Source organism: Oncorhynchus keta, unplaced genomic scaffold (genome assembly GCF_023373465.1).
Source record: "Oncorhynchus keta strain PuntledgeMale-10-30-2019 unplaced genomic scaffold, Oket_V2 Un_scaffold_2576_pilon_pilon, whole genome shotgun sequence".
Classification (NCBI taxonomy): domain Eukaryota; kingdom Metazoa; phylum Chordata; class Actinopteri; order Salmoniformes; family Salmonidae; genus Oncorhynchus; species Oncorhynchus keta.
Window position 1 is genome coordinate 441,122 of NW_026290888.1, and position 16,034 is coordinate 457,155.

General features: G+C 47.4%; 1 protein-coding gene and 1 long non-coding RNA gene across 2 annotated transcripts in view; both read right to left on the reverse strand.

Annotated features, from left to right (window-relative positions):
- zgc:112980 (uncharacterized protein LOC503706 homolog) overlaps window positions 1–12,062 on the reverse strand; it is a 37,939-nt gene extending 25,877 nt beyond the window's left edge. Inside the window, exons 1-6 of the mRNA XM_052515428.1 lie at window positions 11,927–12,062; window positions 11,785–11,832; window positions 6,983–7,138; window positions 5,516–5,569; window positions 1,074–1,309; window positions 529–608 (exon numbers count right to left, since the gene is read on the reverse strand). Of these exons, the coding sequence (XP_052371388.1) occupies window positions 529–608; window positions 1,074–1,272 (279 nt within the window). The 5' untranslated portion in view covers window positions 1,273–1,309; window positions 5,516–5,569; window positions 6,983–7,138; window positions 11,785–11,832; window positions 11,927–12,062. The remainder of the gene's footprint in view (window positions 1–528; window positions 609–1,073; window positions 1,310–5,515; window positions 5,570–6,982; window positions 7,139–11,784; window positions 11,833–11,926) is intronic.
- Window positions 12,063–12,961: 899 nt separating this feature from the next.
- LOC127928263 (uncharacterized) lies at window positions 12,962–13,468 on the reverse strand. The gene is made up of 3 exons (XR_008131114.1): window positions 13,421–13,468; window positions 13,107–13,143; window positions 12,962–13,046 (listed from the first exon to the last, which is right to left on the reverse strand). It is a non-coding gene; the product is annotated as an uncharacterized LOC127928263 (long non-coding RNA).
- Window positions 13,469–16,034: the final 2,566 nt, after the last annotated feature.

The window sequence follows — 16,034 nt, forward strand, 5'->3', positions numbered from 1 at the left end:
CAGCGCTCTGAGTTTCAGCGCTCTGAGTTTCAGCGCTCTGAGTTTCAGCACTCTGAGTTTCAGGGGTCTGAGTTCAGGGGTCTGAGTTTCAGGGTCTGAGTTTCAGGGGTCTAAGTTCAGGGGTCTGAGTTCAGGGGTCTGTGTTCAGGGGTCTGAGTTCAGGGGTCTGAGTTTCAGGGGTCTGAGTTTCAGGGGTCTGAGTTCAGGGGTCTGAGTTCAGGGGTCTGAGTTTCAGGGGTCTGAGTTTCAGGGGTCTGAGTTTCAGGGGTCTGAGTTCAGGGGTCTGAGTTCAGGGGTCTGAGTTCAGGGGTCTGAGTTCAGGGGTCTGAGTTCAGGGGTCTGAGTTTCAGCGCTCTGAGTTCAGGGGTCTGTGTTCAGGGGTCTAAGTTCAGGGGTCTAAGTTCAGGGGTCTGAGTTCAGGGGTCTGAGTTTCAGCGCTCTGAGGTCTAAGTTTCAGTGCTCAGTTTCAGCAATCTGAGTTCAGCGCTCTGAGTTTCAGAGTTCTAGACTCAAGGTTGTGAGACTCACGTCCTTGTAGACAGACATGTTGCTCTTCAGAACCCTCAGGCCAAACTTCACCACCTCGACCTGCCTGGGAACCACAGCATCTAGAAGAAGAAGAGAGAGAGGAGGAGAGAGAGGAGAGAGGGAGGAAGACAGAACAAGAGAGGAGAGATGGAGGAGGACAGGACAAGAGAGAGGAGAGATGGGGGAGGACAGGAACAGAGAGAGGGAGGAGGACAAGACAAGAGAGAGGGAGGAAGACAGGACAAGACAAGTGTGTGTATATCAGACAGGAGATAGCTAGTGTGTGTGTGTGTGTGTGTGTGTGTGTGTGTGTGTGTGTGTGTGTGTGTGTGTGTGTGTGTGTGTGTGTGTGTGTGTATCAGACAGGAGATAGCTAGATGTGTGTGTGCGTGTGCGTGTGTGTGTATCAGACAGGAGATAGCTAGATGTGTGTGTGCGTGTGCGTGTGTGTCAGACAGGAGATGTGATGTGTGTGTGTGTGTGTGTGTGTGTGTGTGTGTGTGTATCAGACAGGAGATAGCTAGATGTGTGTATATATATCTAACCTTTGACCTCCTCCCAGGGAGTGTCGGGGGAGAGGGGCTGCGTTGCAATGGCAGCGGTGGCGCTGGGCGTGGTTGCCGTGGTGATGATGCGTAGGTAGAGGGTGAAGAGGCGTGGCGTTAGGCGGCAGACGGGGCAGCAGACCCCAGGGGGCGGATAGAAGAAGGAGGAGAGGGCGGAGCTAAAGTCCCCGGCCTTCATCAGGAAGAGAGGGATCAGATCCCGCACCGCCTGGACACTAGAGTAGACACACACACACACACACACACACACACACACACACGGACAAGCATTAAACACACACACATTAAACACACACACACACACACACACACACACACACACACACACACACACACACACACACACACACACACACACACACACACACACACACACACACACACACACACACAAGCATTAAACACACACACAGACAAGCATTAAACACACACACACACAGACAAGCATTAAACACACACACACACAGACAATCATTACACAAGTAAATATATACTAACACACAAACAGGTAGATACAGAGTAACAGAGTAACAGGTAGATACAGAGTAACAGGTAGATACAGAGTAACAGGTAGATACAGAGTAACAGAGTAACAGGTAGATACAGAGTAACAGGTAGATACAGAGTAACAGAGTAACAGGTAGATACAGAGTAACAGGTAGATACAGAGTAACAGAGTAACAGGTAGATACAGAGTAACAGGTAGATACAGAGTAACAGAGTAACAGGTAGATACAGAGTAACAGAGTAACAGGTAGATACAGAGTAACAGAGTAACAGGTAGATACAGAGTAACAGGTAGATACAGAGTAACAGGTAGATACAGAGTAACAGAGTAACAGGTAGATACAGAGTAACAGGTAGATACAGAGTAACAGGTAGATACAGAGTAACAGAGTAACAGGTAGATACAGAGTAACAGGTAGATACAGAGTAACAGAGTAACAGGTAGATACAGAGTAACAGGTAGATACAGAGTAACAGAGTAACAGGTAGATACAGAGTAACAGAGTAACAGGTAGATACAGAGTAACAGGTAGATACAGAGTAACAGAGTAACAGGTAGATACAGAGTAACAGGTAGATACAGAGTAACAGAGTAACAGGTAGATACAGAGTAACAGGTAGATACAGAGTAACAGAGTAACAGGTAGATACAGAGTAACAGAGTAACAGGTAGATACAGAGTAACAGGTAGATACAGAGTAACAGAGTAACAGGTAGATACAGAGTAACAGGTAGATACAGAGTAACAGGTAGATACAGAGTAACAGAGTAACAGGTAGATACAGAGTAACAGAGTAACAGGTAGATACAGAGTAACAGGTAGATACAGAGTAACAGAGTAACAGGTAGATACAGAGTAACAGGTAGATACAGAGTAACAGAGTAACAGGTAGATACAGAGTAACAGGTAGATACAGAGTAACAGAGTAACAGGTAGATACAGAGTAACAGAGTAACAGGTAGATACAGAGTAACAGGTAGATACAGTAGTAACAGAGTAACAGGTAGATACAGAGTAACAGGTAGATACAGAGTAACAGAGTAACAGAGTAACAGGTAGATACAGAGTAACAGGTAGATACAGAGTAACAGGTAGATACAGAGTAACAGAGTAACAGGTAGATACAGAGTAACAGAGTAACAGGTAGATACAGAGTAACAGGTAGATACAGAGTAACAGAGTAACAGGTAGATACAGAGTAACAGGTAGATACAGAGTAACAGGTAGATACAGAGTAACAGAGTAACAGGTAGATACAGAGTAACAGAGTAACAGGTAGATACAGAGTAACAGGTAGATACAGAGTAACAGGTAGATACAGAGTAACAGGTAGATACAGAGTAACAGAGTAACAGGTAGATACAGAGTAACAGAGTAACAGGTAGATACAGAGTAACAGAGTAACAGGTAGATACAGAGTAACAGAGTAACAGGTAGATACAGAGTAACAGGTAGATACAGAGTAACAGGTAGATACAGAGTAACAGAGTAACAGGTAGATACAGAGTAACAGGTAGATACAGAGTAACAGGTAGATACAGAGTAACAGGTAGATACAGAGTAACAGGTAGATACAGAGTAACAGGTAGATACAGAGTAACAGAGTAACAGTAACAGGTAGATACAGAGTAACAGGTAGATACAGAGTAACAGGTAGATACAGAGTAACAGGTAGATACAGAGTAACAGGTAGATACAGAGTAACAGGTAGATACAGAGTAACAGGTAGATACAGAGTAACAGAGTAACAGGTAGATACAGAGTAACAGGTAGATACAGAGTAACAGGTAGATACAGAGTAACAGGTAGATACAGAGTAACAGAGTAACAGGTAGATACAGAGTAACAGGTAGATACAGAGTAACAGGTAGATACAGAGTAACAGGTAGATTCAGAGTAACAGGTAGATTCAGAGTAACAGGTAGATACAGAGTAACAGAGTAACAGGTAGATACAGAGTAACAGGTAGATTCAGAGTAACAGGTAGATACAGAGTAACAGGTAGATTCAGAGTAACAGGTAGATACAGAGTAACAGGTAGATACAGAGTAACAGGTAGATACAGAGTAACAGGTAGATACAGAGTAACAGAGTAACAGGTAGATACAGAGTAACAGAGTAACAGGTAGATTCAGAGTAACAGAGTAACAGGTAGATACAGAGTAACAGAGTAACAGGTAGATACAGAGTAACAGGTAGATACAGAGTAACAGGTAGATACAGAGTAACAGAGTAACAGGTAGATACAGAGTAACAGGTAGATACAGAGTAACAGGTAGATACAGAGTAACAGGTAGATACAGAGTAACAGAGTAACAGGTAGATACAGAGTAACAGGTAGATACAGAGTAACAGGTAGATACAGAGTAACAGAGTAACAGGTAGATACAGAGTAACAGGTAGATACAGAGTAACAGGTAGATACAGAGTAACAGAGTAACAGGTAGATACAGAGTAACAGGTAGATACAGAGTAACAGAGTAACAGGTAGATACAGAGTAACAGAGTAACAGGTAGATTCAGAGTAACAGGTAGATACAGAGTAACAGGTAGATACAGAGTAACAGGTAGATTCAGAGTAACAGGTAGATACAGAGTAACAGAGTAACAGGTAGATACAGAGTAACAGGTAGATACAGAGTAACAGGTAGATACAGAGTAACAGGTAGATACAGAGTAACAGAGTAACAGGTAGAGTAACAGAGTAACAGGTAGATACAGAGTAACAGGTAGATACAGAGTAACAGGTAGATACAGAGTAACAGGTAGATACAGAGTAACAGGTAGATACAGAGTAACAGAGTAACAGGTAGATACAGAGTAACAGGTAGATACAGAGTAACAGGTAGATAACAGAGTAACAGGTAGATACAGAGTAACAGGTAGATACAGAGTAACAGGTAGTACAGATAACAGAGTAACAGGTACAGATAACAGAGTAACAGGTAGATACAGAGTAACAGGTAGATACAGAGTAACAGGTAGATACAGAGTAACAGGTAGATACAGAGTAACAGGTAGATACAGAGTAACAGAGTAACAGGTAGATACAGAGTAACAGGTAGATACAGAGTAACAGGTAGATACAGAGTAACAGGTAGATACAGAGTAACAGGTAGATTCAGAGTAACAGGTAGATAACAGTAACAGGTAGAACAGAGTAACAGGTAGATACAGAGTAACAGGTAGTTACAGAGTAACAGGTAGATACAGAGTAACAGGTAGATACAGAGTAACAGGTAGATACAGAGTAACAGGTAGATACAGAGTAACAGGTAGATTCAGAGTAACAGGTAGATACAGAGTAACAGGTAGATACAGAGTAACAGGTAGATACAGAGTAACAGGTAGATTCAGAGTAACAGGTAGATACAGAGTAACAGGTAGATACAGAGTAACAGGTAGATACAGAGTAACAGAGTAACAGGTAGATACAGAGTAACAGGTAGATACAGAGTAACAGGTAGATACAGAGTAACAGGTAGATACAGAGTAACAGGTAGATACAGAGTAACAGGTAGATACAGAGTAACAGAGTAACAGGTAGATACAGAGTAACAGGTAGATACAGAGTAACAGGTAGATACAGAGTAACAGGTAGATACAGAGTAACAGGTAGATTCAGAGTAACAGGTAGATACAGAGTAACAGGTAGATACAGAGTAACAGGTAGATACAGAGTAACAGGTAGATACAGAGTAACAGGTAGATACAGAGTGACAGAGTAACAGGTAGATACAGAGTAACAGGTAGATTCAGAGTAACAGGTAGATTCAGAGTAACAGGTAGATACAGAGTAACAGGTAGATACAGAGTAACAGGTAGATACAGAGTAACAGGTAGATACAGAGTGACAGAGTAACAGGTAGATACAGAGTAACAGGTAGATTCAGAGTAACAGGTAGAGACTCACAGTTCTGTGTTCCCACTATGAACCACCTTCAGGTAACGGGTCAACTCCCTGAACCTACAGACAGAAATAAACTAAATAAGGAAATATCATGTACAGTGATGTGTGTGTGTGTGTGTGTGTGTGTTGGTGTGTGTTGGTGTGTGATGGTGTGTGATGGTGTGTGTTGGTGTGTGTTGGTGTGTGTTGGTGTGTGATGGTGTGTGTGTGTGTGTGTGTGTGTGTGTTGGTGTGTGATGTGTGTGTGTGTGTGTGTGTGTGTGTGTGTGTGTGTGTGTGTGTGTGTGTGTGTGTGTGTGTGTGTGTGTGTGTGTGACAGAGTCAGTACTAAGTACCCCCTTAGTGGATATTTAACACAAACGAGCAAACAGCTAACAGACATAAAGAATATCAAACAACAGTATTACAAAGTTGACTGATGAACGTGAATAAAATGCAAATTAATTACTTAAAAATCATACAATGTGATTTTCTGGATTTTTGTTTTAGATTCCGTCTCTCACAGTTGAAGTGTACCTATGATTTAAAAAAAATTACAGACCTCTACATGCTTTGTGAGTAGGAAAACCTGCAAATGACCTGGTGGACCAGTTGACTGCAGATATTGTAAATACCTGTTGAGTCTCTGTAACGTCTCAGCTCTCAGATATTGTAAATACCTGTTGAGTCTCTGTAATGTCTCAGCTCTCAGATATTGTAAATACCTGTTGAGTCTCTGTAACGTCTCAGCTCTCAGATATTGTAAATACCTGTTGAGTCTCTGTAACGTCTCAGCTCTCAGATATTGTAAATACCTGTTGAGTCTCTGTAATGTCTCAGCTCTCAGATATTGTAAATACCTGTTGAGTCTCTGTAATGTCTCAGCTCTCAGATATTGTAAATACCTGTTGAGTCTCTGTAATGTCTCAGCTCTCAGATATTGTAAATACCTGTTGAGTCTCTGTAACGTCTCAGCTCTCAGATATTGTAAATACCTGTTGAGTCTCTGTAACGTCTCAGCTCTCAGATATTGTAAATACCTGTTGAGTCTCTGTAATGTCTCAGCTCTCAGATATTGTAAATACCTGTTGAGTAAGTCGTAACGTCTCAGCTCTCAGATATTGTAAATACCTGTTGAGTCTCTGTAACGTCTCAGCTCTCAGATATTGTAAATACCTGTTGAGTCTCTGTAACGTCTCAGCTCTCAGATATTGTAAATACCTGTTGAGTCTCTGTAACGTCTCAGCTCTCAGATATTGTAAATACCTGTTGAGTCTCTGTAATGTCTCAGCTCTCAGATATTGTAAATACCTGTTGAGTCTCTGTAACGTCTCAGCTCTCAGATATTGTAAATACCTGTTGAGTCTCTGTAACGTCTCAGCTCTCAGATATTGTAAATACCTGTTGAGTCTCTGTAATGTCTCAGCTCTCAGATATTGTAAATACCTGTTGAGTCTCTGTAATGTCTCAGCTCTCAGATATTGTAAATACCTGTTGAGTCTCTGTAATGTCTCAGCTCTCAGCAGGACGACAGCGGCAGATTCAGTCAGTGGCTCCTTCTTCCCTTTTCCCGGGCGGATCCCAGTCACGTTCTGTCCCTTTAACACTGAGACCAGCAGGACATCTGACCAGGGGAGGACACACAGCCTGGAACACACACATTAACGGTCTGTCCCTTTAACACTGAGACCAGCAGGACATCTGACCAGGGGAGAACACACAGCCTGGAACACACACATTAACGGTCTGTCCCTTTAACACTGAGACCAGCAGGACATCTGACCAGGGGAGGACACACAGCCTGGAACACACACATTAACGGTCTGTCCCTTTAACACTGAGACCAGCAGGACATCTGTCCAGGGGAGGACACACAGCCTGGAACACACACATTAACGGTCTGTCCCTTTAACACTGAGACCAGCAGGACATCTGTCCAGGGGAGGACACACAGCCTGGAACACACACATTAACGGTCTGTCCCTTTAACACTGAGACCAGCAGGACATCTGACCAGGGGAGGACACACAGCCTGGAACACACACATTAACGGTCTGTCCCTTTAACACTGAGACCAGCAGGACATCTGACCAGGGGAGGACACACAGCCTGGAACACACACATTAACGGTCTGTCCCTTTAACACTGAGACCAGCAGGACATCTGACCAGGGGAGGACACACAGCCTGGAACACACACATTAACGGTCTGTCCCTTTAACACTGAGACCAGCAGGACATCTGACCAGGGGAGGACACACAGCCTGGAACACACACATTAACGGTCTGTCCCTTTAACACTGAGACCAGCAGGACATCTGTCCAGGGGAGGACACACAGCCTGGAACACACACACACACATTAACGGTCTGTCCCTTTAACACTGAGACCAGCAGGACATCTGACCAGGGGAGGACACACAGCCTGGAACACACACATTAACGGTCTGTCCCTTTAACACTGAGACCAGCAGGACATCTGTCCAGGGGAGGACACACAGCCTGGAACACACACATTAACGGTCTGTCCCTTTAACACTGAGACCAGCAGGACATCTGACCAGGGGAGAACACACAGCCTGGAACACACACATTAACGGTCTGTCCCTTTAACACTGAGACCAGCAGGACATCTGACCAGGGGAGGACACACAGCCTGGAACACACACATTAACGGTCTGTCCCTTTAACACTGAGACCAGCAGGACATCTGTCCAGGGGAGGACACACAGCCTGGAACACACACATTAACGGTCTGTCCCTTTAACACTGAGACCAGCAGGACATCTGACCAGGGAGGACACACAGCCTGGAACACACACACATTAATGGTCTGTCCCTTTAACACTGAGACCAGCAGGACATCTGTCCAGGGAGGACACACAGCCTGGAACACACACATTAACGGTCTGTCCCTTTAACACTGAGACCAGCAGGACATCTGACCAGGGGAGGACACACAGCCTGGAACACACACATTAACGGTCTGTCCCTTTAACACTGAGACCAGCAGGACATCTGACCAGGGGAGGACACACAGCCTGGAACACACACATTAACGGTCTGTCCCTTTAACACTGAGACCAGCAGGACATCTGACCAGGGGAGGACACACAGCCTGGAACACACACACATTAACGGTCTGTCCCTTTAACACTGAGACCAGCAGGACATCTGACCAGGGGAGGACACACAGCCTGGAACACACACATTAACGGTCTGTCCCTTTAACACTGAGACCAGCAGGACATCTGACCAGGGGAGGACACACAGCCTGGAACACACACATTAACGGTCTGTCCCTTTAACACTGAGACCAGCAGGACATCTGTCCAGGGGAGGACACACAGCCTGGAACACACACATTAACGGTCTGTCCCTTTAACACTGAGACCAGCAGGACATCTGACCAGGGGAGAACACACAGCCTGGAACACACACATTAACGGTCTGTCCCTTTAACACTGAGACCAGCAGGACATCTGTCCAGGGGAGGACACACAGCCTGGAACACACACACATTAACGGTCTGTCCCTTTAACACTGAGACCAGCAGGACATCTGACCAGGGGAGAACACACAGCCTGGAACACACACATTAACGGTCTGTCCCTTTAACACTGAGACCAGCAGGACATCTGTCCAGGGGAGGACACACAGCCTGGAACACACACATTAACGGTCTGTCCCTTTAACACTGAGACCAGCAGGACATCTGTCCAGGGGAGGACACACAGCCTGGAACACACACATTAACGGTCTGTCCCTTTAACACTGAGACCAGCAGGACATCTGACCAGGGGAGGACACACAGCCTGGAACACACACACACATTAACGGTCTGTCCCTTTAACACTGAGACCAGCAGGACATCTGTCCAGGGGAGGACACACAGCCTGGAACACACACATTAACGGTCTGTCCCTTTAACACTGAGACCAGCAGGACATCTGACCAGGGGAGGACACACAGCCTGGAACACACACATTAACGGTCTGTCCCTTTAACACTGAGACCAGCAGGACATCTGACCAGGGGAGGACACACAGCCTGGAACACACACATTAACGGTCTGTCCCTTTAACACTGAGACCAGCAGGACATCTGACCAGGGGAGGACACACAGCCTGGAACACACACATTAACGGTCTGTCCCTTTAACACTGAGACCAGCAGGACATCTGTCCAGGGGAGAACACACAGCCTGGAACACACACATTAACGGTCTGTCCCTTTAACACTGAGACCAGCAGGACATCTGACCAGGGGAGGACACACAGCCTGGAACACACACATTAACGGTCTGTCCCTTTAACACTGAGACCAGCAGGACATCTGACCAGGGGAGGACACACAGCCTGGAACACACACATTAACGGTCTGTCCCTTTAACACTGAGACCAGCAGGACATCTGTCCAGGGAGAACACACAGCCTGGACACACACACACATTAACGGTCTGTCCCTTTAACACTGAGACCAGCAGGACATCTGACCAGGGGAGAACACACAGCCTGGAACACACACATTAACGGTCTGTCCCTTTAACACTGAGACTAGCAGGACATCTGTCCAGGGGAGGACACACAGCCTGGAACACACACATTAACGGTCTGTCCCTTTAACACTGAGACCAGCAGGACATCTGACCAGGGGAGAACACACAGCCTGGAACACACACATTAACGGTCTGTCCCTTTAACACTGAGACCAGCAGGACATCTGTCCAGGGGAGGACACACAGCCTGGAACACACACATTAACGGTCTGTCCCTTTAACACTGAGACTAGCAGGACATCTGACCAGGCGAGAACACACAGCCTGGAACACACACATTAACGGTCTGTCCCTTTAACACTGAGACCAGCAGGACATCTGACCAGGGGAGAACACACAGCCTGGAACACACACATTAACGGTCTGTCCCTTTAACACTGAGACCAGCAGGACATCTGACCAGGGGAGAACACACAGCCTGGAACACACACATTAACGGTCTGTCCCTTTAACACTGAGACCAGCAGGACATCTGTCCAGGGAGGACACACAGCCTGGAACACACACATTAACGGTCTGTCCCTTTAACACTGAGACCAGCAGGACATCTGTCCAGGGGAGGACACACAGCCTGGAAACACACATTAACGGTCTGTCCCTTTAACACTGAGACCAGCAGGACATCTGTCCAGGGGAGGACACACAGCCTGGAACACACACATTAACGGTCTGTCCCTTTAACACTGAGACCAGCAGGACATCTGACCAGGGGAGGACACACAGCCTGGAACACACACACACACATTAACGGTCTGTCCCTTTAACACTGAGACCAGCAGGACATCTGACCAGGGGAGGACACACAGCCTGGAACACACACACACACATTAACGGTCTGTCCCTTTAACACTGAGACCAGCAGGACATCTGTCCAGGGGAGGACACACAGCCTGGAACACACACATTAACGGTCTGTCCCTTTAACACTGAGACCAGCAGGACATCTGACCAGGGGAGGACACACAGCCTGGAACACACACATTAACGGTCTGTCCCTTTAACACTGAGACCAGCAGGACATCTGTCCAGGGGAGGACACACAGCCTGGAACACACACATTAACGGTCTGTCCCTTTAACACTGAGACCAGCAGGACATCTGTCCAGGGGAGGACACACAGCCTGGAACACACACATTAACGGTCTGTCCCTTTAACACTGAGACCAGCAGGACATCTGTCCAGGGGAGGACACACAGCCTGGAACACACACATTAACGGTCTGTCCCTTTAACACTGAGACCAGCAGGACATCTGACCAGGGGAGAACACACAGCCTGGAACACACACACATTAACGGTCTGTCCCTTTAACACTGAGACCAGCAGGACATCTGACCAGGGGAGGACACACAGCCTGGAACACACACATTAACGGTCTGTCCCTTTAACACTGAGACCAGCAGGACATCTGTCCAGGGGAGGACACACAGCCTGGAACACACACATTAACGGTCTGTCCCTTTAACACTGAGACCAGCAGGACATCTGTCCAGGGGAGGACACACAGCCTGGAACACACACATTAACGGTCTGTCCCTTTAACACTGAGACCAGCAGGACATCTGACCAGGGGAGAACACACAGCCTGGAACACACACATTAACGGTCTGTCCCTTTAACACTGGAAGGGGGAGGGTCTGTACCTGTTTCTCAGAGCGATGCAGCTGGGAGGTAGGGGGAGGGTCTGTACCTGTTTCTCAGAGCGATGCAGCTGGGAGGTAGGGGGAGGGTCTGTACCTGTTTCTCAGAGCGATGCAGCTGGGAGGAAGGGGGGAGGGTCTGTACCTGTTTCTCAGAGCGATGCAGCTGGGAGGTAGGGGGAGGGTCTGTACCTGTTTCTCAGAGCGATGCAGCTGGGAGGAAGGGGGAGGGTCTGTACCTGTTTCTCAGAGCGATGCAGCTGGGAGGTAGGGGGGAGGGTCTGTACCTGTTTCTCAGAGCGATGCAGCTGGGAGGAAGGGGGAGGGTCTGTACCTGTTTCTCAGAGCGATGCAGCTGGGAGGTAGGGGGGAGGGTCTGTACCTGTTTCTCAGAGCGATGCAGCTGGGAGGAAGGGGGAGGGTCTGTACCTGTTTCTCAGAGCGATGCAGCTGGGAGGAAGGGGAGGGTCTGGTAGAAACCTTGAAGTTTCTGGAGAAACTCTGGACTGAAGTCACACTCCACCATCTGTCTCCGCACTGCCTCCATTACCCTGAACACACACACACACACACACACACACACACACACACACACACACACACACACACACACACACACACACACACACACACACACACACACACACAGACATGGTGTTACACAGAGAGACACACACACAAACACACACGTTACCCAGTCCTAAATGGACCTCTAGACCCTATGGTGTTACCCAGTCCTAAATGGACCTCTATGGTGTTACCCAGTCCTAAATGGACCTCTATGGTGTTACCCAGTCCTAAATGGACCTCTATGGTGTTACCCAGTCCTAAATGGACCTCTATGGTGTTACCCAGTCCTAAATGGACCTCTATGGTGTTACCCAGTCCTAAATGGACCTCTAGACCCTATGGTGTTACCCAGTCCTAAATGGACCTCTAGACCCTATGGTGTTACCCAGTCCTAAATGGACCTCTAGACCCTATGGTGTTACCCAGTCCTAAATGGACCTCTATGGTGTTACCCAGTCCTAAATGGACCTCTATGGTGTAAATGGACCCAGTCCTAAATGGACCTCTATGGTGTTACCCAGTCCTAAATGGAATGGACCCAGTCCTAAATGGACCTCTAGACCCTATGGTGTTACCCAGTTGGACCCAGTCCTAAATGGATGGTGTTACCCAGTCCTAAATGGACCTCTATGGTGTTACCCAGTCCTAAATGGACCTCTATGGTGTTACCCAGTCCTAAATGGACCTCTATGGTGTTACCCAGTCCTAAATGGACTCCTAGACCCTATGGTGTTACCCAGTCCTAAATGGACTCCTAGACCCTATGGTGTTACCCAGTCCTAAATGGACCTCTATGGTGTTACCCAGTCCTAAATGGACCTCTATGGTGTTACCCAGTCCTAAATGGACTCCTAGACCCTATGGTGTTACCCAGTCCTAAATGGACCTCTATGGTGTTACCCAGTCCTAAATGGACCTCTATGGTGTTACCCAGTCCTAAATGGACCTCTATGGTGTTACCCAGTCCTAAATGGACCTCTATGGTGTTACCCAGTCCTAAATGGACCTCTATGGTGTTACCCAGTCCTAAATGGACCTCTATGGTGTTACCCAGTCCTAAATGGACCTCTAGACCCTATGGTGTTACCCAGTCCTAAATGGACCTCTATGGTGTTACCCAGTCCTAAATGGACCTCTATGGTGTTACCCAGTCCTAAATGGACTCCTAGACCCTATGGTGTTACCCAGTCCTAAATGGACCTCTATGGTGTTACCCAGTCCTAAATGGACCCCTAGACCCTATGGTGTTACCCAGTCCTAAATGGACCTCTATGGTGTTACCCAGTCCTAAATGGACCTCTATGGTGTTACCCAGTCCTAAATGGACCTCTATGGTGTTACCCAGTCCTAAATGGACCTCTATGGTGTTACCCAGTCCTAAATGGACCTCTATGGTGTTACCCAGTCCTAAATGGACCTCTATGGTGTTACCCAGTCCTAAATGGACCTCTATGGTGTTACCCAGTCCTAAATGGACCTCTATGGTGTTACCCAGTCCTAAATGGACCTCTATGGTGTTACCCAGTCCTAAATGGACCTCTATGGTGTTACCCAGTCCTAAATGGACCTCTAGACCCTATGGTGTTACCCAGTCCTAAATGGACCTCTATGGTGTTACCCAGTCCTAAATGGACCTCTATGGTGTTACCCAGTCCTAAATGGACCTCTATGGTGTTACCCAGTCCTAAATGGACCTCTAGACCCTATGGTGTTACCCAGTCCTAAATGGACTCTAGACCCTATGGTGTTACCCAGTCCTAAATGGACCTCTATGGTGTTACCCAGTCCTAAATGGACCTCTATGGTGTTACCCAGTCCTAAATGGACCTCTATGGTGTTACCCAGTCCTAAATGGACCTCTATGGTGTTACCCAGTCCTAAATGGACCTCTATGGTGTTACCCAGTCCTAAATGGACCTCTAGACCCTATGGTGTTACCCAGTCCTAAATGGACCTCTATGGTGTTACCCAGTCCTAAATGGACTCTCTATGGTGTTACCCAGTCCTAAATGGACCTCTATGGTGTTACCCAGTCCTAAATGGACCTCTATGGTGTTACCCAGTCCTAAATGGACCTCTATGGTGTTACCCAGTCCTAAATGGACCTCTAAATGGGTGTTACCCAGTCCTAAATGGACCTCTATGGTGTTACCCAGTCCTAAATGGACCTCTATGGTGTTACCCAGTCCTAAATGGACCTCTATGGTGTTACCCAGTCCTAAATGGACCTCTATGGTGTTACCCAGTCCTAAATGGACCTCTATGGTGTTACCCAGTCCTAAATGGACCTCTAGACCCTATGGTGTTACCCAGTCCTAAATGGACCTCTATGGTGTTACCCAGTCCTAAATGGACCTCTATGGTGTTACCCAGTCCTAAATGGACCTCTATGGTGTTACCCAGTCCTAAATGGACCTCTATGGTGTTACCCAGTCCTAAATGGACCTCTATGGTGTTACCCAGTCCTAAATGGACCTCTATGGTGTTACCCAGTCCTAAATGGACTCCTAGACCCTATGGTGTTACCCAGTCCTAAATGGACTCCTAGACCCTATGGTGTTACCCAGTCCTAAATGGACTCCTAGACCCTATGGTGTTACCCAGTCCTAAATGGACTCCTAGACCCTATGGTGTTACCCAGTCCTAAATGGACTCCTAGACCCTATGGTGTTACCCAGTCCTAAATGGACTCCTAGACCCTATGGTGTTACCCAGTCCTAAATGGACTCCTAGACCCTATGGTGTTACCCAGTCCTAAATGGACTCCTAGACCCTACCCCACTTGTGAAGGTCTGAGAGAATTTGATGAGTCTCAGCAATATGTTGAAACTTCCACCAAGCTTATCAGAATGCAAGGTGGAGCTATTCCCCTATCCCAAACACCTGAGATCGCCACGTGCTTTAGGGTGTAGGGGTCCATATGGGATTTGGTGTGTGTGTGTGTGTACCTGGTTAGCAGCAAGGGCAGGGCCTCCTCTATCCTGGCCTCAAGATGATGGGAAATCACTGGTCTGTTAGGGGTTAGAGGTCACAGAAGTCAGGGGTTAGACGTCGAGGCAGATTTTGTCATATTAGAAGTGTGAAGCCTCCCGAATGGTTCCGTGGTCTAAGGCACTGCATCGCAGCCACTAGAGATTCAGGGTTCGAGTCCAGGCTCTGTCGCAGCCGGCCGCGACCGGGAGACTCATGGGGCGGCGCACAATTGGCCCAGTGTCGCCGGGTTAGGGGAGGGTTTGGACGGCAGGGATGTCCTCGTCCCATCTCGCACTGGCGACTCCTGTGGCGGGCCGGCCACAGGGCACGCCGACTTGGTCGCCAGGTGTGCATTGTCTTCTCCGGGTCATTGGTGCGGCTGGCTTCCGGGTTAAGTGGGCATTGTGTCGAGAAGCAGTATGATTTCGTTGGGTTGTGTTTCGTGCGTCCCCACGCCTCTCTCGAGTCCGTACGGGAGTTGCAGCGATGAGACAAGAATAACTGCATACCATTTGGGTGAATGGTGGGGGTTTAAACCATTAGTCTTGGTAACTGTACAGGTGACTCACTGTCTGTAGGAGCATACCATTTGGGTGAACGGTGGGGGTTTAAACCATTAGTCTTGGTAACTGTACAGGTGACTCACTGTCTGTAGGAGCATACCATTTGGGTGAATGGTGGGGTTTAAACCATTAGTCTTGGTAACTGTACAGGTGACTCACTGTCTGTAGGAGCATACCATTTGGGTGAACGGTGGGGGTTTTAAACCATTAGTCTTGGTAACTGTACAGGTGACTCACTGTC